Source organism: Acartia tonsa, chromosome 2 (assembly GCF_053477335.1).
Source record: "Acartia tonsa isolate MP-2025a chromosome 2, ASM5347733v1, whole genome shotgun sequence".
Classification (NCBI taxonomy): domain Eukaryota; kingdom Metazoa; phylum Arthropoda; class Copepoda; order Calanoida; family Acartiidae; genus Acartia; species Acartia tonsa.
Window position 1 is genome coordinate 21,541,143 of NC_137261.1, and position 20,395 is coordinate 21,561,537.

General features: G+C 30.7%; 1 protein-coding gene across 1 annotated transcript; it reads right to left on the bottom strand.

The window, feature by feature from the left end:
- Window positions 1–440: 440 nt before the first annotated feature.
- LOC145306648 (uncharacterized) lies at window positions 441–19,901 on the bottom strand. Its single transcript, XM_080148949.1, has 5 exons — window positions 19,779–19,901; window positions 8,259–8,358; window positions 3,400–4,500; window positions 1,199–1,296; window positions 441–980 (listed from the first exon to the last, which is right to left on the bottom strand). The coding sequence occupies exons 1-5, from the start codon at window positions 19,791–19,793 to the stop codon at window positions 882–884; spliced, it is 1,413 nt and encodes a 470-aa protein (XP_080005075.1). The 5' UTR covers window positions 19,794–19,901; the 3' UTR covers window positions 441–881.
- Window positions 19,902–20,395: the final 494 nt, after the last annotated feature.

Sequence of the window (20,395 nt, forward strand, 5' to 3'; positions counted from 1 at the left end):
TAAAGATAGATACAACGTTTTTGGGAACATTTTTTCTAGCATGATTCAGGCTGTCCAATGAGCAACAAATCATCTTTTCACAAAGTTACATGATTTTTGACTGGGGATAAGAAGGTATGTAAATTAATAAAATCAAATATACTCTAACAGCAGAAACCTAATTTTGGGTGCTTCTAAAATATTTTACAATAATTAGGATTTTGTTGGCGTACAATACAATATTATGCTGTACATACAAGGAAAGCTACAGTATGGCAACCAAATTTTCACTCAAATAATGCATGTTTGAGAACAATACAACACCAAAGGAAAAAATACTAACTCAGGAGAAAAAATATTGCAGAGTAATTGAAGATAATAAGATTTCTAGTTAATTCATTCGTTGCATTTCATTTTTCTGTAATACCAGTTAGCTGTCCTCGACAAGATACAAAAAAATATTTTTTTCTAATAGAATCAGAACAATTCATTTTTAAAGATTTTATACAGTATGATCCTTAAAAAGGTGTCGGAAAAGTATGTTTTGATTGATTCTCATGAACTACTTAAACTATTAATTCTATAATTTAACTATTTCTCAAATAAATTTTTAAACATTATGAATTATAGGAAAATCATTTTAATTTTCATTTTAAACAAACACTTTTAAAACAAACGTACATTTTTAATACACAGTTATCTTTTAAGAATTGGAAGTTGAGTGTATTATGTTTTGACTTAATTATTGACATTTTTTTAAGGCCCATACTCTATCATGAACAGTTTTGAAACATCAAGAACAGCTTTACATAAAAAACTAAACATGACTAGATTTCAATTAAAAGTAAATAAATTTATAAAAGTAAGTTTTATGTAATAATCAATATTTTCACAAAAGAAAATTATTTATAATATCTTGGAGATGAAAAATCTATGATTTTCATTCCCTGCGGGGATTCTCTGAGTTCAGGGTTGGTCTCCACTTTTATTACTGGTCCCTTCTAAATATTAAGATCTATGAGTAGTTATTTGTCGATTGTTCAGTTGGTATTATTTTTTTATCTGTAGAAAGGACAAACAAACTTCAACATTTAAAGAATGTCAGAACTTAATAAGCAGAAAATTAATTGCTAAGTCAAAACGAAATATTTTACATAAATTTGCAATTGGTTTCTGGTAGACAGACATCCAACTACAAATTAAACTGAGAATCATTTACCTTTACAGGTTCCAGCATGATAAGGTTATCTGAGGCACTTAAACTCTCGGGAATTACTTCAGCTATTTCATCACCCACCTCGTTTATGTTATCAAGCTCTAGAATTTAAAATAATTGATTATTAACAATAAAAGTATTGTGGCGCGATGATAGGCACCTTTAAAGAAAAACAAGAATAATCATATTCATAAAAGCCGAGCATAACAAAGCAATTGGACAGATGAACATTGGCAAACATTTATTGAATACAATTTTAATATATTAGAAACAGGATATTGTTTTAAAATATAAGCAAAAATTTTATTAAAAATGTCTCTAAATAAATAAAATAAATAAGCTTTTTAAAACATTTTTTTATTAATAATTTGAATGTTTCATCAAAAGGGATGAGGCAATGGACGATAAATTGATATGTATCCCTTATAATGATAAACAAAATTAACCCTTTTGTATATTATATTTATTGGTCGAGAAGTTTGGACACATCTAGTTTGGAACCAACCAATTAAAGTTCATTAGAAATACCTAAAAGTTTTTGTGCAAAAAAAACGATAATGTGGTTATATAACTTTGAGTTCCAGTGTACTTTGAGGTCTAATGTCCCTTCCCTCTGAGATTATCTATAATACAAAGTATAATGGTGTCTATCCGTCTGTCCCTTAAGATCTTAGTAACCACTGAACCGATCGGATTCTACTCTTTAGGGAATATACCTACTGGTCCTGTGGTGGTTTTTGGCTATTTTCTTGTGGGGTGGGACACCTCAAACCCTTCCAAAAACAAAAAAATCCCCCTGCCATTTTTTTTCAATTATTTAAAATAGTGGTGGAGTAGGGGATCTCCAGGTAATAAAAGATGTAATTATACCTCTTTGGGCAAAGCCCCTAAAGGCTAGGGGCGAAGCAGCAAGTATTACAATAAGGAAACAAAAAACAATTTTATAACCTGAGCCATAATCTTTATACAACCTAATTAAATAATTTTATCATTTTATCCGCCGGTCATAACCAATCATAATGGTCAATTCTTTTGTAATATGCAGTTGAAATAATAGTTTCCTAACTGTGCACTGTTTGTCCATCTTCCCATTGCATTTTTAATTGTTTATAATTGTTTGATAAAATATTTTTTGTTTAAAATTTTAAAAAGGCTAGACACAATATTTATCTTTGATAATCACACAGAAAACTTATCAACATGTACAAAATATTTATACTTTGAAGAGTAGAAAAATTTTGTAATTTTGATTAACCTTTAAATTATTTGGTCAAATGATAACAGATACTTTGATAGTACGTACTTTGTCTTGAAATCATAAAAATCATAAAGGGTAAGCTCTATATATAGTGCCTATAAAAATTAACGTCATTTAAAACAAATCATCAATGATATGCCGATACACATACTTAATCACCAATGGCAGACCAGTATACATTTTAATTGACAAATGGGAGACTTGTACAACGTTATTTTTATGGGAACTGTAAAAAGCATCGAAGTATTTTAAAAAGTAGTTAAGAGCATATTGATTTGAAGCGCTAACATATTGACTTAAACTAGTGTTGAACAAAAAAGTAAATTAATGTTATTGTTACTTTTTTTTATATGATGCTAAGTGTAGGATGCAAATAATTATTATAATTAAGGATGTAATTTTAATAAATATTCACATTGGTAAATATTATGTTTTCATAAAGCATGGCGAATAAATAATTGCATGTGTCCTAATTTTTAAATGCTGCATGACGATGACATTTTTATTAAAATGTTATTTAGTTAAGATAATATTTAAATGTTAAAATTAGCTTAAAAAGTAATTATGTCACAATATATATCAATGAAAGTTACTTCTATCTCTATTGCTCAATCAAGAAGTAAAAACTTATGTTTCTCAAAATAGAATAATATTTCTCTATTGATTTATAATTGTTACTTTTGCCATAAAATGACATTAACTTGGTTTTGTAACAAAATTTGACACGACAAATTCGAAGCAGCTTGTACGGCTGATTAAAAATGAAATCATACAACACAAATGACCAATTATAGGCCAGTATACATTGTAATTGACCAATGGTAAAATATATGCTCGGCTATCAGTGGTGGTCATTTGTATCGTATTACTTCATTTTTATTAGGCACTTTAAGCTGCTTCGACAATTTCTCTCAAAAGGAAAATACTTACCTAGTTAAAAAATTACCTTTAAAAGAAGAATTTTGACTTTGTTCCATTTCTTTCAATTTCTTCATTGCCAACAGCAATAATTTCATTGGATTCATTGTAGAAAATTCATCATCATCAAATGAAAAAAATGTTGTAGTCTCTTCAGAGACAGACGGCAATGTTGTTGCCAACTTCTGTTGGTTGACAACAGCAACTGTTGGCGCTTCTGTTGGCCTAGTAGTTGTTGATGTAGTTGGTCTGTTAGTTGTGGCTATAGGCCTTTGCTCCAAGACTAATGGTACGAGGTCTTGAGGAGAAAATGTGGTTTCAAAATTTTCACTTGGTGGCAGGGTGGTAGAGTCTGAATCTTCCATTTTCACAGGAGGATTAAAAAATGACATAGAGTTGGGGAAAAAGTCAAAAAAGTTTTCAAAGTCTTTGCCATCAGTCGTGGCATCAACAGACTCAGGTGTAGTTTGCTCTGTTGTGGTTGTGGTAGTAGTTGTTGTTGTTGTTGGTCTTCTGGTGGTTGTTGTTGCCCTTGTTGTCACTGGCTGCCTCATAAACTCAAATGGCACAACATCAAAATCAAATTCGTCATTAACCACAGGTCTTCTAGGTGGTGTTTGTGGTCTTACATTAAAATCATCATCAACAGGTCTTCTTTGGGGTTCCTGAGGTCTTCTTGTGGTTTCTATAGGTCGTCTGGTTGTATCGACAGGTCTTCTGGGTGTATCTAAAGGTTTAACATCAAAATCAAAACTAAAATCGTCCTCAATAATGCTTGGCCGTTGAGGAAAATCCTGTGGCCTTCTGGGGACCTCCTGAGGCCGTCTGGGTGCTTCAGTTGGCCTTCGAGGGGGCTCTTGGGTTGTAGTTTGGACTGGGAGGCGAGGCCTTGTTGCCTGTACAGGCCTGGATGGTACAGGTTCGGGCTGAATAACCTCAGAAGAAGGAATTATGTGAGAGAGCATCATGGAGAGAAGATCATTTGTCATGGAATGGACAGGTGAAGGTTGGGAAGGTCTTCGTGGAGATTCATGGATGCCCACCGGAGGTCGCCGCTGTGCCTCAACTGCAACACTATCTGCGTGATCATTAGGACGAGTCAATTTTGATGGTTGTTCTACTGTGGCATCTGAAACAAAATAAAATAGTTAAATACGAAATAAGGTTTTAATGATAGTTAGATTAAGGGGTTTTTAAAGAAATTTATAAACTTCTTTTTTTAGTATTTGATTTCATCATTTCAATATATTCACGCGATGCGGCTTCACCCTTATATGCCTCTAGAAGCACTTGAGGGAAAGTTTCTGTGGGTCAAAGTTTATTTATAATTGTAATTTGCTTTTGAAATTATTTTCTACACTTTCAATAATTATTCATCAACACTATAAAAGGATATTGAAACATTGTTCTTTATATAATTTTGAAATGACAATTTTATATTTATCAATTATATTTTTTTGTTGCTGTGTAACTTCCAGACAATGTACAATTTCAATACAGCCATGGTTCGAGACAACACAGCATACACACAAAATAAAAGCATATTTTATTATGTACTAGAAAATCTAAGGAACCCTGTTAAAAAATTCAATATTCAATGAAGCATAACTTAAGTAAAATCGTAAGTTATATACGTACTTTTGTGATCTAAAACTTTCGGGTTGAAGCTTAAGATCTCGCACTTTTTATAATCTAAATTATTTTTTTTGCTTCTTAGGGAAGTTTTTTGCTATTTATTATTTATATAGCCTGGGTTACAAATGAATTACATAAACGGCATCTTTTTGACAGGAAATACACGGAGAAAATATTTTAAATGATGATCAACAATTGTCATTTAGTTTTTGTAAATGTATATGTTTTTTTCTAATAATCGTTTCGCATAATATTTAGTTCTGTAACCTTTTAAGAGCCTTAACTTGCCCAAAAAGAATATAAGCTTCCCTAAAAATTTTAGACATTTACTAGATCCTAAGGAACATACACAAAACCTACATCGTAAAAATGTGGAACAAGAAATAAAAACTGATATTCACAGCAAACAAAAAACGAAAGGCTAGTGTTGGTCATCGCTTGAAAATGTTTTGGATCGCGACGTTGCAAATTTGTTGTATAAAGTGCAAAATTCAAGTTGTTAACCAAGGTCAAGACATTTAAAACTTGTACATGGTATTGCAACAAGGTTTAGTTTTAACTAATAAAAACAAGTCTTGAAATACTTTATTACTAGCGGCTGTGGAGCATCTAGGAGCTATGTTTTTGAAGTAGATATTAGAGCTAATAACCTAAAACTATCCAGGGACCCATAAGAAGTTTTCATAAAATTTAGAACTCAATAGGTTCAGAAGTTAACGAAATCATAGGATACAGACATAAAAAACGTTACTACCTTATATACAGAATTGTAGTAAAATTCTTCCTTGAAAATTATTTAAGTATTAGATCAGCATTCTGGAGATTAACATGCTGTCTCTATTTTAGCATTTTATCTTAACAATAGCCCTTTATGGTAATGCGTTGAGCTTATGAGATTATGAAATTTTAAGATCAAAAATAAGAATTATGTTTTCAATATAAAGCTATAGATAATATACAACTCTGATATTTACATCTCTCTCTGTAGACTAAACTACATCTTCTACAGGGAAATTAGGTATATTCCATGAAATGAATTTTAATTAGGATTAATTTGTAAAAATATTTGTTTAGCACGGCTCTACAATATTCACCTACATATATATTCTCACTTACAATTTTTTTTTCAGGTTTTCAAAGGAAACCTACAAAGTTGTTCTTTAAATTTATATAAAAATTCCTTGTTTTCCTGTTTCTATGAATTTTTTTTCAGTTCTTTGATTCTAAGGCCAATTAAAGTCGATCTACTTCTCAAAGTTAGGTTGCATTTAATTGTACTGGTAAATTGAGAATTGAAATTGGGCTTATAAATCATGATTTTCATTAAAAAGGATGTCAACAAGTGAAGATTTGAAATAGTAGGACATACAAACATTAACTCTTTAAAAGTGTCATAACTGAATGAGCAGAATATAAATATAAAAGACTAAAAAACTATGAGTAAATTTGTTTGAAAACTGCATAAAAATATGATACTGTTTAAGGACATACTTACTTTTTTAGAACTTAATTATAGAGATGCTTCGCTGATAACGGAGGACCTACCCTAATTATAAAAATGTTTCCTTTATAGTAAATCTTTGATTGTACGTCTCTAAGTCCGTGACTACATGTACATCCATGTTTATACATGAATACATTTTCCAGGAAATAGATTCTTCCTCAAATAATTTGTGGTTACAAGAGCCAGCTTTTACAAAATTTGCAAACTTTTTCTGCAAGTTTTCGTTTCCTTCACTCACAATAAAAAAAATAATTGTACTGAAATGGTTGTTTGATTGTCAAGAAGATCTTGTCAACGGCTATACCTATTGTTATACAAAATTCAAGGATTTTTTTCCTATTTATTAACAAATTAAATCTTTTACTTCATAAAAAAAATAAAGAAAATTGTTTGATCACAACTGGAATCAAAAATCTTTTTGCGACAGAACGTGGGCACGTTGCCATTTCCTTGATTGCACTAGGTTAAAATTGCTAAAGTGTACTATTATGGACATTTTGTATCTTGTTACGGATATAGCACGTCTTTACATAAATGCAAGGGGGCAGTCAGATAATTAGGCTACACTTTGGTTATTATTATTATATTATTAGTGGTTATTTGCGGAATGTTTCAATTCAAATAACTCTTTAACACTTTTTACTTGGTGCATGGAATATTAAGGATAGAATTTTATTAAGAATTATTGTATAGAATAAATATAATCATTATAAATATATATGCAAAGTAAACCATTTCGTTAAGAAACCTAAATAATAATCATAGGAAGGTTTTAGGCTATTTTTGAAGTTTCCTAACCTTAGAGTACGATAAAAGTTGAATAGTTGAGATTTTGATAAAAAAAATTGAAGAACAGGGAAAACATTGTTTTCTTTAATCAGAACAGCAAATTCAGGTTGGGAATTTTTAAAAAAAAATTGAATGACTATATTCTAAGTTTCCATAATTCAAATTACTATCGGTTTATAAATATTGAACATTACTGTTTATTCTAAGTTTAGTATTCTATGTTTATACTACCAACACTTTGTATGAAATATTACACCTATGGTTTTTTAAATGTACTCTTTTAGTGAATTATAATTTCTCTTTGCACTTTATTTTAAATGCATGGCAGTATTGCATGTGTTTATAGAATTTATCAATTGCATTTTTTCAACACATAGAAAATTTGAAGGAAAGATAGTCTGTACTTAAAGGAAGCCAGCAGGAAATACACAGCCTTAACTGATGAAAGACTGCCACAAGTAAACCAAACTACAATAACAAAAAAGTAATAGGCATCTTAAAATGACATTTTGGGTAGTTTAAAATCTTCAAAATGTAATCAGTTCCTGGCATCATTGATTTGTGCCCATAATAAACTTATAAAGTTGCTACGCTTTCCAAATCGTACCTAACATGCAAAGTTTAAAATCGATAGGACAATTACAACATGTCTAAATAAACGAAAAGAAATAACGGTTACCAACATATTACCCTAATTAAAGGAAAACTTCGCTTTTAAAAAAGAAACACCTGTTTTAGGGTCTATAATATTAGTAGAAGGTTATTTCTCCACCACCCTTCTTAGAAAATGTTTCAAAACCAAGCCGTAATATCTACGATGCTCATGGAAACCCTAGACTTCGTATGGCATCGGAAAAGCATATAGTAAAACAACTTATCACTCACAATAAAAGAGAACATACAAAAAGACACGAACAGAGGTTTAGTTTAAAAATAAAATATAATACTTGTTTACTAACCTGAAGCACTTCCAAAGATTGAAAATAAATCAAATTTATAGAAAGGTTGTAAAATTCCAGCTTCACCTCCTTCAGTCAACAACACAACCCAGAACAATACCTAAATATAGAAATTAATAGATTTATGTATTACAGGAGCCGAGCCCTGTTAGAAAAGATAAAATTATTATTATTACTATTTTTCATAAGTAATCATGTTAAATATTATTATTATTGAACTGCAATTATCCCATTAGGACGGATACACACCTCGAGGTCTAGTTTTGTAAGAGTAAAAAAGGGTGAATAGTTTGGTCTTACAGACAATGGCCATCAAATTTACTTAACACACATTGTGATTTGACAGAAAAAAATATAATGTTTCTTATTATGGCGACATTTGTATTCTACATTTTATTGAAAAATAGATTTTAAAACTATATAAATTATCATAACATTATGACTCTATATTTAACAGCAGCTAAGAAATTCACATATCTTGAACAAATTTTTGGAACTAAAAAGAACTGTTTAAGTTTAATACTTCCTATGATAAATTGAACACCTGTACTGTAAAATCAATTAATTAAAATTAAAAAGAGACTCCATACAATTTTAATTAAAAGCAAATAAAATTATATATTATACTATATTCAATGTAAAAAAATAAAGTACGTGTATTGTTTTTTTTTGTTTAAATATAATTGAATGCAATTTTCATAAGCAGTGCCACTCTACAAATAAAAACTGTAATTATGTCTGCACAAAATAATTCATAACTAACAAGATTAGATAAAGATAAAAATCAAGTACAGATATTCTGGTTACTAGAAAAATAAAACAATCAAATGCAGAAAACAAAAAGATGTAAATTATTAATAAAATAGATTTTAAAATTTATGAATGGTATAAAAGTTCTTGATTTATAAAAAAATTTTGTTAGAGATTTTCTATTTGGGGGGGTAATTACCCCCTCCTTAATGGTTGGGGGTACCTACGGCACCCCCAGGGTAGGGGTAAATTTTAAATGGGGGGGGTAATCGCCCCATTACCCCCCCCCCCCTTGGACGTCTATGCCCCCCCCCTTTCCCTGGTCGTAATCTTTTTATCTTATGTCAATTTAGATTTTATTGTTATTTGTTAATGTACTATTTGGATATATTAGTCCTTGTTAATTTTTTTTTATGGTTTAAGGTGTACATATGTAAAAAAGCCAAACTCATAAAATCATCGTACATATAAAGTCATAAAAACTTCGCACTATATACAGCAACAGAAATATGTTAGTTATATAATTAAATTTTGTGTGACTCTAATTAAATCATAAAATTTTTATTATACTTTAATAAAATTTTAACAAAGACTTTTAAATAAAAATTAATTTCTTTTAAAAAATGAATGATTTTAGGATCAATATTTTTGTAGTGGTTAAGTTATCATAAATAGTCAAAGTGTAGAAGAAAAAAAAATCAGAAGAGTGTATGTGAAATTTGAAACGTAATTTATCAGCTTAACCTACCTTCAATGTTTAACACATTTAAATCCCCCCGAAAGTAAATTTTCTATTGAAAAATTTAACCCCCTCGATCGAAAAAAAACGTGTTGTTTAATTGGAAACATGGATGCTTTTGGTACTCTTTTATTTATTCTGTACAAAAATTACAAAAGATAATATATCAAGGAAAAAGAATACTATTAAGACCACAATCAAAGAAAACAATAATTAACTCTCATTTAAAAAGTACAAGCATAAGGTATTTCCTTTCAAATCGTTTAATAAACTATAAACTAGAAAATTTACATTGTAAGGACATTATACAACAATTCGATTCGTGGTTATTTGGCAGCAAGAAAGCACTAAGAACTCATTCCTGACTGAAAACAAAAGGAAATGCTGCAGAATACAAACTTGATAATGTCTGGAATGATCGAACTAAAACTTCACTTTTTACCAGCGGCAAAAGGCCTTTTGTAAAACCTAAACGGACAGGATGGAGGTCAACAAATAGCTTTACATTTTTTTTTTACAGAGGATGGTTCTTTCTTCGAAGTTAATTTTTCTCTTTAAAGGTTAAGGTACAAACAGGCAGACATTCTGCACCATTAATATTTTTTTAAGTTTCAGAAATCTCGCATATGCCTGTTATTTAGTGACAATTTTGACCAAACAAATTAATATTGATATAACATTGCATTCAAATTTAAATACAATGAACAATTACAATATTCTTCAACCAAGGATAAGTATTATGTAAAAAAATGCGTTATTTAGAATCCCTTTAGATGGTGTCAACACTCCCATAGTGAATCGCTGTTTATAACGCTGGATAAAATTTTATTCCTATAATTTAATCATTGCTTTGATTGACTAATAAATTTCAAGATTCTGAATCCATGCCATTGATTTCGAGATCTAATTAACATGGGAACCTAAAAAATGAATTTATGAATGTATCACATTTGGCCACTTGAAAAAATATCAAGAAAAAAGGAGAAAAAAAAGCTTGCAACGTTATTTGGTGTTGCAAGCTAACTACCATAGATAACTGTATATTGTTGGTCAAGTAGTTATTCTTCTCAGTTAACTTTAGAAGAAAAAACTCTTCGACGTTGAAAAGTGATTAACGATTAAAACGATATGTCGAAAAATAGCATAGTAACAGGAAAAGGCCTTTCTGAAAAGCACACATATATTGGAATTTAAATTAACCTTAGAGAACATAAATTTTAAATCCGACAATATCTTAAATTTCATTCCAGTTTTCTACTTTTTTTTAATGGGGGAAAGTTTTATAAATGTACAGCTATCCTTATACTAAAGTAACAGGATGTCTGTTTGTCTATTTGTGTGTTTGTACCGAAAGATCTCACTAACCGCTGAACTGATCGGATTCTCCTTAACAGGGAAGTTTCTCATAGGTCCCGGGAAGATTTATAACTATTTTGGGGGAGGGTACCACCACCCTCTCAAGAGAAATCACAATAAATCGATTTTTTTCCCTCGAATAGAGACTCCTAAATATGTAACATTGCAAAGTATCGTAGCAATTTGATAGAGACTCCTCTGCAACATGCATTGCAATGTATCGTATTATTTTTTTAAAACACCAAACATTTAAAGTGCCACTAGAGGCCTCTAGGGGCGTAGCCGCTAGTATACTATATAGGGATGTCAGTATCAAAATAAAGGGGAAAGTCTTTCTAACTCTACATAAATATCAGGGATCTAAACGGATATGACAATGGCCGGTAAAGGATGAACATCCCCACTTATGATATACAGAATTACCCCTTATGAAGAGTCATATTATTGTTTAAAACATTTGAACACTCAACTTAATTTATCTAACCAATCAAAAATCACTAAAGTCTCAAAAATTGTTAAGCTAACGCATAGGAAAATGTTATGATAAAATTTGGGGACTTGTAATAAGGAGCCCATTGTCCATCTCTCTCTATGCATCAATATACTGTTATAAAACATTTATGTGCACTTACTTGGTTTCCATTCTATAATAATCTATGCAACAACTAAATGTTTTACATTGATTTTACTTGGGAAAAATTGTCACGAATATATTCAACATACTTACTGAATACAGTTTATTGTTTTCATATTTTTTTTTAACTTTTTCTTTTCCTTCCCATAAATATTTTGATTCAATAAAATACAAAGAATCTTAAAAATAAATTGATTAAGATGGGTATAGTTTTATTTGTTTGTTCATTATTTTAATTCAAGTTAGGATAGGCTATATTGTAAGTGCTTGGTTGGTCCGCAAGTTTTAAGCAAAGAAAGAAATCATCCCTTAGTATTAGTTTATTCCCAAAAAAGAAAGGATTCATCAGTGTTCAACTGGCACTTTGTGTTAAAGTCCATATTAATACTGATAAAAAGGCAAATTTCTCTAAATTTCCTTTTTTTATTGTATGAAATTAATTTCAGAAAAATACAAAAAAAACTGATTTTTTATTGCATGGTTATCTAGTACAAAACACAATCTTTTACAAGAACCTTGTCATTTTAAACATGTTTCATTTGAGGACAAAAAATCTTCCAAAATAATTTATAATTCTGTAATTGGAGCATAATCCCTATCTATTTTATTACATTTTCTTTTAAATTAGGATATGGGTATAGGGTATAGTAAAATTTACGGTATATACAAATGATTATAAAAAAGTTCAATTGATTAAACAAAAAGGAGGTGTTAAAGGGTGAGGGGGGGGGGTATTGTTCAACTTGCAAATTACGAGTTTTTGCAATGCAATGTTATATTATCTAACCTTTTATATCTTAGTTATGAAATAGGTCTGATTAATTTACAACTTTATCAAGGATAAAATGGTCTGTTGGTACTTTTTTATTTCAGGGAGACTACCGTTTTATGTGTCACTATTAGAATAACATTATAATTTTTATTTTGTAAAGCCAGGGTTGAATTGTTATTCATCAACTGGGTTATACATCAATTGTCAAATTTAAACAAGATCCTTAAGATAAAGCTAATGTTGCAAAACACGAATCCCAATCCTTAATTTTCTACAACTAAGTCACTCGCTACTGCAATGAGCTTAACCTTTGCTGAACTTCGTGATGCAATTTCAATGATGAACAAGGGTGACAGTAGCAAAGCCCTCAAATTTCAAGAAAGGACAAACAGACAAAAAGAATTACAGAGAAGATGTTCAGTTGATAATTAGCAATAATTCATCAAAATCACGAAACCTTTCTGAAAATATTAAAAAATATTTTGAATGTATTTTTTGCATAACCGATAAACTGACTAACAAAGTAAATTAAACACTTAATACTCATTGATATTAGGAATCTTCATTAAAAATATTTCCTACATTACGGACGGACCGACAGACGGACAAAGTGAGTTGTAGAGTAGCTTTGCTACTGAAAAAGTATAGAAAGTACTCTCACATGCAAATACATGATAAGGTTAATAAAACTTGAAAACTATTTATCTAATTAAATCATTATTTACATAACTTTACTGGTACTTTATCCTTATTACTAGCGGCTTCACCTCTAGCCTCTAGGGGCTTTGTCCCAAGAGGTTTAATCAACCATTTTTTTGTGTTATTTAGAAATAAAAATAAAAAGTAAAAAAAAATTTGGGGGGGTGGTATTTTACATTTATTGGGGGGGTCGAGGATGTCCCACCCCCCAAGAAAATAGCTTAAAAGCATCCCAGGACCAGGAGGTATTTCCTGAAAAATAGAGCCTAATCGGTTAAGTGGTTACTGAGATCTTAAAATTCAGACAGACAGACGGACAGACATACAGACAGACAGACAGACAGACAGACATACAGACATACAGACAGACAGACAGACAGACAGACAGACAGACAGACAGACAGACAGACAGACAGACAGACAGACAGACAGACAGACAGACAGACAGAAAGCCAGATGGACAGACAGACAGACATCGTACTGTATTTTTTTATAATTTATATTTTCAGACATTAACATTATAATAAGTATGTAACTTATGTTTGAAATGCATTTACTCAAAGTGAGTTCTGTAATGTATAGCCTTCCTTACTCTGTAGTTATGCATATGTAACTCGGGTATTTCTATATGTTGAAAGTATATCTCTATCTTTTTTTACCTTTTACGTTATCCGTTATCCTACTTTTCCCCCCGTTTTTTTGCAACCCCAACTAGATCACTTTTTTAAAAGCGAAGCTTTTCTATAATTAGGGTCGGTCCGTCCGTACGTCCGTCCGTCCGTCCGTCCGTACGTCCGTACGTCCGTACGTCCGTACGTCCGTAACGGATAGCTTTTTCCGTTAATTTAGGCATGTTAGAATTGTCCTATCGATTTCAAATTTTGCATGGTGATTCCTTTAGTAATTAGGTACGATTTAGAAAGCGTACCAACTCTATAATCATTACCAAAATGTCCGTACGTCCATTTCAAACATGTTGATTTTTTTACTTTTTTAACAACAAATTTTTATGTGATCTAATCATCGGATTGATCTGATTTTTGGTATATTGATTCCTGGGACAACAAAGTATAATATATTAAGCGAAGCAACTCTATAATCAAGTCCTAAAAATGTAAGTATGTCCATAAAAATTTTCCTGTATCAAGCAGTTTTTCAACAAATTTACTTACAATTTTGCTTTGACTCTTATAATTTTATATTATGATAATTAAGTTCTAACACTATACAAGTGATAATGTCCGTTTGTCCTACCGTTTCAGTGCTTCGCTTTTATGGATGTTGTCATCCTTGTTAACCATCATTTTGACCTGTTTTACATTTTTAAAAGCGAAGCTTTTCTATAATTAGGGTCGGTCCGTCCGTCCGTCCGTACGTCCGTCCGTCCGAGATAGATAGCTTTTATTTGTTAATTTAGGCATGTTAGAATTGTCCTATCGATTTCAAACTTTGCATGATGATTCCTGTAGTAGTTGGGTACGATTTAGAAAGCGTAGCAACTCTATAATCAGTACCAGAATGTCCGTACGTCCATTTTAAACATGTTGATTTTTCTACTTTTTTAACAACAAATTTTCAAGTGTTTTAATTATCTGTTTGATCTGATTTTTGGTATATTGATTCCTGGGACAACAAAGAACAATATTATAAGCGAAGCAACTCTATAATCAAGTCCAAAAATGTAAGTATGTCCATAAATATTATCCTGTTTTTAAGCAGTTTTTCAACAAATTTACCTACAATTTTGATTCGACATTTATACATTTATGTTCCGATTTTTCAGTTCAGATACTATACAAGTGTTAATGTCCGTTTGTCCTACAGTTTCAGTGCTTCGCTTTTATGGATGTTGTCATCCTTGTTTTATGACAATTATAGGTACAGCTATTTTGCAATTATGATTTTGAATAATCTTTAAACTTTTTGTGTGATGACCCTTTTCTGCCAAAAGTTTGTGCATGTACGTTTAAAAAACATAAATTTTTGTACCCTCAGTCCTTCGCAATCGCATTCCTATTTTCTTTTATAGCTTTCTCATTATCTTTAGTATTGTATTCTTATAGGAAATTATACACTAACTTTACCTAATAATGAATAGAAATATCCTTGTGTTTCAAAATGAATGTTCAATACCGATTTGACATAAGATTAGATGATCAAAAGCTAGATCTAATTGTTTGTACGTTTGGATTTAGTGGCCTTCATTTATATAATAATTATATAATATCATACAAAAACATAAGGCGAAGATCGACAATTAATACAAAAAATAATAAAAATAAAAAGCTTTTTATTTAATAAAACTGTCTATAATTGTCTAAAATTCAAAGTGACTAGTATCGTGACTAATCATACTAAAGAGTACTAAATATTGATTTTATAATTGTTCATCATATTTTGCAATTTTCATACAATTTTTATAAAAAGACCCATCATTAATTACGCTAATATTCATACTTAACATTGAGAAATTTTTATTAAGAACACAGACTAATGTTCAGAAAACAATTCCATGCATTCGGTATATCATAACAAGAATAATAGCTCGCAGTAGCGCAGCAATTACAATAACTATTTATTATATGGAACAGCAACCAAACGTAACAAAAATAATCATAATAAAATTGACTATAAAGCAGTTAAGGAGCAAATTACATTCGATATAATCTCTGGTAATGAAAACCAGGGCTTGGCAGCCGCGTGTCAATTGCCTGTAAGCCTCCAGGTAATCAACATTTTCAATAAAAAAAATATCTAGAATTCCAAACCTAACCAAAATATGACAATCCCACTTTTTAAAAAATCCAAAGCATTTAAAATGGTTTCAAAAGGCTTAGATGCGGCTGACGCGCAGCTACCGAGCATTAATAGAAATCAACAAACTCACAAAATAGACAAAAACAGTACCAACTCTTGATATCTCCTTATTTTGTGACCACACTTTCACAGACAAAAAAAAAGTCGACAAACCCATTGTTAAGATTTTGCTCCTAAAAACTATTAGCAATTAAGCATCATATTATTATTTATCCCAGCCTAAGATTTCTTGATAATTTTGACTCGATAGTCTAGCCGATTATGTGAACATGTTCGACACACATACAAGTAAAACAAGTATGCTACTTTGAAATATAGGATTCAGAAAACTTATCATTTTCCTGTTAAATTCGTTATAAAGTGCATAACTTGAATATTTATGCTTAAATTTATAGCTAATCAATCATTTTAAAATGACTTTTATTAAGTTTTAGAGAACTCTATTCTAAAATACACCATATCGGCTGGATTTGGGTACATATGCGAATTTGTATAAGGTTTGTGTGCATATTTTAACGTCCAAAAATGCCTATTTTATAATTTTATTCCTTTTTTCATTCTTGAGGAGGGCTCACTTTACATTATTTTGTCTTTTTTATAACATATTACTTCTACCTTACACCATAATAACGATGAGTGGACGTAGCATGTATATTTAGTCACTTGACCGTTAGTCGACTTCAAACTTAAATATAGTTTTAACGACAATTTACCAAAATTTCCATTTACCATACTTTAAAAACTGCTGTTACTTTAAAGTAATGTACGTAGAGGAACATTAGAAAACTGTATATTTTTACAAGTGTGTTGTCTTTTCAATATATCTATTGCAATAATTTCTATATGTTTTGTGGTTCCAATAAACCAGAGTTCATTGTCAAAATAATAAAGTGTCTGTCTTCTAGTTGAAAGTATGATATTCTATTTGCATCATATTCAAGACTTTTATGCTTTCCCCTTAAAGTACCTGTTGAGCACTGTGTTTATTTCTCTGCCTAACCCCTGTGGAGTAGATAATTCCTCGGTGCCTATACCTTCGGTGTCCTTACCTTGCGGGATTATCCCATTACACATTCAATATAATATAATCTAATCAAAGTAATTAACAAATAAACATAAACTATCCCACCCCCTAAATCTATTTTTAAAGAGTGGGGGTTTGGGGAGGGTTCGGCGATAAACAGGCTTTTTGAGGGAATACGCCACGACTTTATAAATCTTGTCTTTAAAGTAAATTCAAATTTTAAACTAAACTGTTTCTAAGGCATGACAAAAAACTAAACAACCAAGGTTAAAAAGTTTGAAAAGGATAATAGGACTATTCTGTATTGTGAAACAGTTTTACATTTGAAGAGCTGACTTATCCCATAGCAAAAAAAAAATATAAAACAAACTCCCTTGAACTCAGTATTATACTTATTTAAGCATAAAGTTGAGGAAAGTATATCTGATCCACATAATGAATTATAATTGAACAAGGATGACAACATCCATAAAAGCGAAGCACTGAAACTGTAGGACAAACGGACATTAAAACTTGAATAGTGTCTGACTTGAATAATCAGAATATAAAAGTATAAGATTCGAAGCAAAATTGTAAGTAAATTTGTTGAAAAACTGCTTGATACAGGGTAATGTTTATGGGGACATACTTACATCTTTAGGGCTTGATTATAGAGTTGCTTCGCTTAAAATATTGTTCTTTGTTGTCCCAGGAATCAATATACCAAATATCAGATCAAACGGATAATTAGATCATATAAAAATTCGTTGTTTAAAAGTAGAAAAATCAACATGTTTAAAATGGACGTACGGACATTCTAGTAATGATTATAGAGTTGCTACGCTTTCTAAATCGTACCTAACTATTACAGGAATTACCATGCAAAATTTGAAATCGATAGGACAATTCTAACATGCTTAAATTAACGAATAAAAGCTATTTAAAAAAGTAAAAAATCAACATGTTTAAAATGGACGTACGGACATTTGGGTAATGATTATAGAGTTGCTACGCTTTCTAAATCGTACCTAACTATTACAGGAATTACCATGCAAAATTTGAAATCGATAGGACAATTCTAACATGCTTAAATTAACGAATAAAAGCTATTTAAAAAAGTAAAAAATCAACATGTTTAAAATGGACGTACGGACATTTGGGTAATGATTATAGAGTTGCTACGCTTTCTAAATCGTACCTAACTACTACAGAAATCACCATGCAAAGTTTGAAATCGATAGGACAATTCTAACATGCTTAAATTAACGAATAAAAGCTAACTATCTCGGACGGACGGACGTACGGACGGACGGACGGACGTACGGACGGACGGACGGACCGACCCTAATTATAGAAAAGCTTCGCTTTTAAAAATGTATGTTTTTTTCCTTAAACTATATAAAAGGTTAACATTTATTTTCAACGAGCATAAAATAAAGAGGCAAAATAATTTTACTTCTTACGTAATATCCCAATTTGTTTTGAATTACTTGTATGTACGAAAATTAAAATACTTTGAATGTCAATTATAAACCAAAATTCACACATTAGGTCAGGAATTTCTATTAATATATCACGAGCACAAAATTATTTTACTCATTTGTACACTCACTCACTTTTCAAACTCTATAATTGTAACAGCTACTCTAAAATTAAAGTATGTCCGTACGAACGTATGGCCGCCCATCACGCTTAAATGCAGCTTATTTATAACACCAGCGGTTACGCCATTAGAAGCCCTTAACGACCCCTCTCCCTTTCGATTGTAGATTTTAAAAGAAAGTAGATTTCCCTGTAAAGGAAAACAATATCGGTTCAGTGGTAAGCGAGATCCTTTGGTACACACACCCAAACAGACAGAGACCCTTTTATTTTATTATAAGGATTGATTACAGATTATTAGTCTAATTACATAAAAATTATAATTTTAGTCAACTCTGCTTGTGTCAATGTCATATAAATTAATACATGCACATTTTTAAAGTCATCATATGCTATCAATCTTTATCTGGTTTAGTAATTGATTGATTATATGTTTCTATGATAGTGATATACAAATTTCTTTAAGCATTTAGTAGGAAAACTAATGGCAATATTAATAAGTAATGACACACAAACGGACAATTTGTATTACAGAATAGATGCTCATGGCATGGAAGAACCCAAAATAAAATTTCAAAAGCCTAGGTGATGTAGAAGCCAAGTATGAATTATTTTATTGCTCTTTATTCTGATAAAAAGACACATCAAATTGCATGAGGATTTTATTCTTCAGGGAAATCCTCACAATAAATTCAAATTTTACTTTAAATAACTAGCATTATTTTTCTACAACCTTTGTCACTTTTAATTAGATTGGTCAAACACAAATATGAAACAACAAATGATCTAGGATGAAGATAAAACATTAGTAAACCTTAACAGAACAGATAAATATTTAAGAATATATTTTGTTGTAAAAATGTGTCGGACCAGTAGAAAATTAAAAACATAGCCTAATTTTTGAAACCCAACCATTTGTTATAGTAATATTTCATCAAAAGTCATTATAGAATATTTTTTTATGATTTATGAAACATAAGAAACTCAACCGATCCTATACATTTAAAGAAAAAAAAATTAGGGGTATAAGGGTTAGAATATTGAAAAAAAACACTTTCATTTAATTAAAACGATCGAATCACTTGCACTGTTGTAATATCAATTCTATAAAAATCATCTCAATCCATGCATTTAAAAGCAGAGCATACCGGCATAAGCAACATGTTGTTGTCTTGCGTTGGATGAATTTTAATATTCAATATCTTGCACTGGTTAATTCAATATGAATATCCGCACAACTGACGCAAATTACTGGCTGTGCGTCACTCTTCTCTGTCAGGGTATATAGCTAGGGCGCACTCAAGCCGTCGGAGCACCAGCGCACGCAAAAATATTCTTTTATAACCATCAAGACCACTCTGATAATATATTCATTTGGTTTCTGTTTATGCATGGATATGTGTGTGTGTGCGCGTTGTCATGGCGTTTGGTTGTTCGTGCGTTGGTGCGTTTTTGCTGTTGCCGTGCATATGACGTTTAATTTTGAGTGTTTGTTTGTTAGAAGTATGGTGTTGCTTATATACGTTTTTGTGTGTGCATGTGTTGGCTTTTTAGAAGAGTAGCTACTCTATAGAAAATAGTATTGTACAGGAAATTTAATAATAAAATTTTAAATCATGAGTTTTAATTCATAGAAGGTAATTATAAAGTGAAAAATTTACTTTAAAAATATAACTTAAAAACGGCCGCGAACCTAGCATTAAGAGGCTCTGTATTTAAACAATATATCAAAAATAGTCTAAAACCATTCCATGACTGAAATTTA

What these genes read in the sequence shown, in the direction of transcription:
- LOC145306648 (XM_080148949.1), bottom strand. An exon ending in TCAAAATTCTTCTTTTAAAG is followed by an intron (nt 1,297 to 3,399) that starts GTAATTTTTTAA and finishes TTTAAATTCTAG; the next exon opens with AGCTTGATAACATAAACGAG. An exon ending in TCATGCTGGAACCTGTAAAG is followed by an intron (nt 981 to 1,198) that starts GTAAATGATTCT and finishes CTTAATATTTAG; the next exon opens with AAGGGACCAGTAATAAAAGT.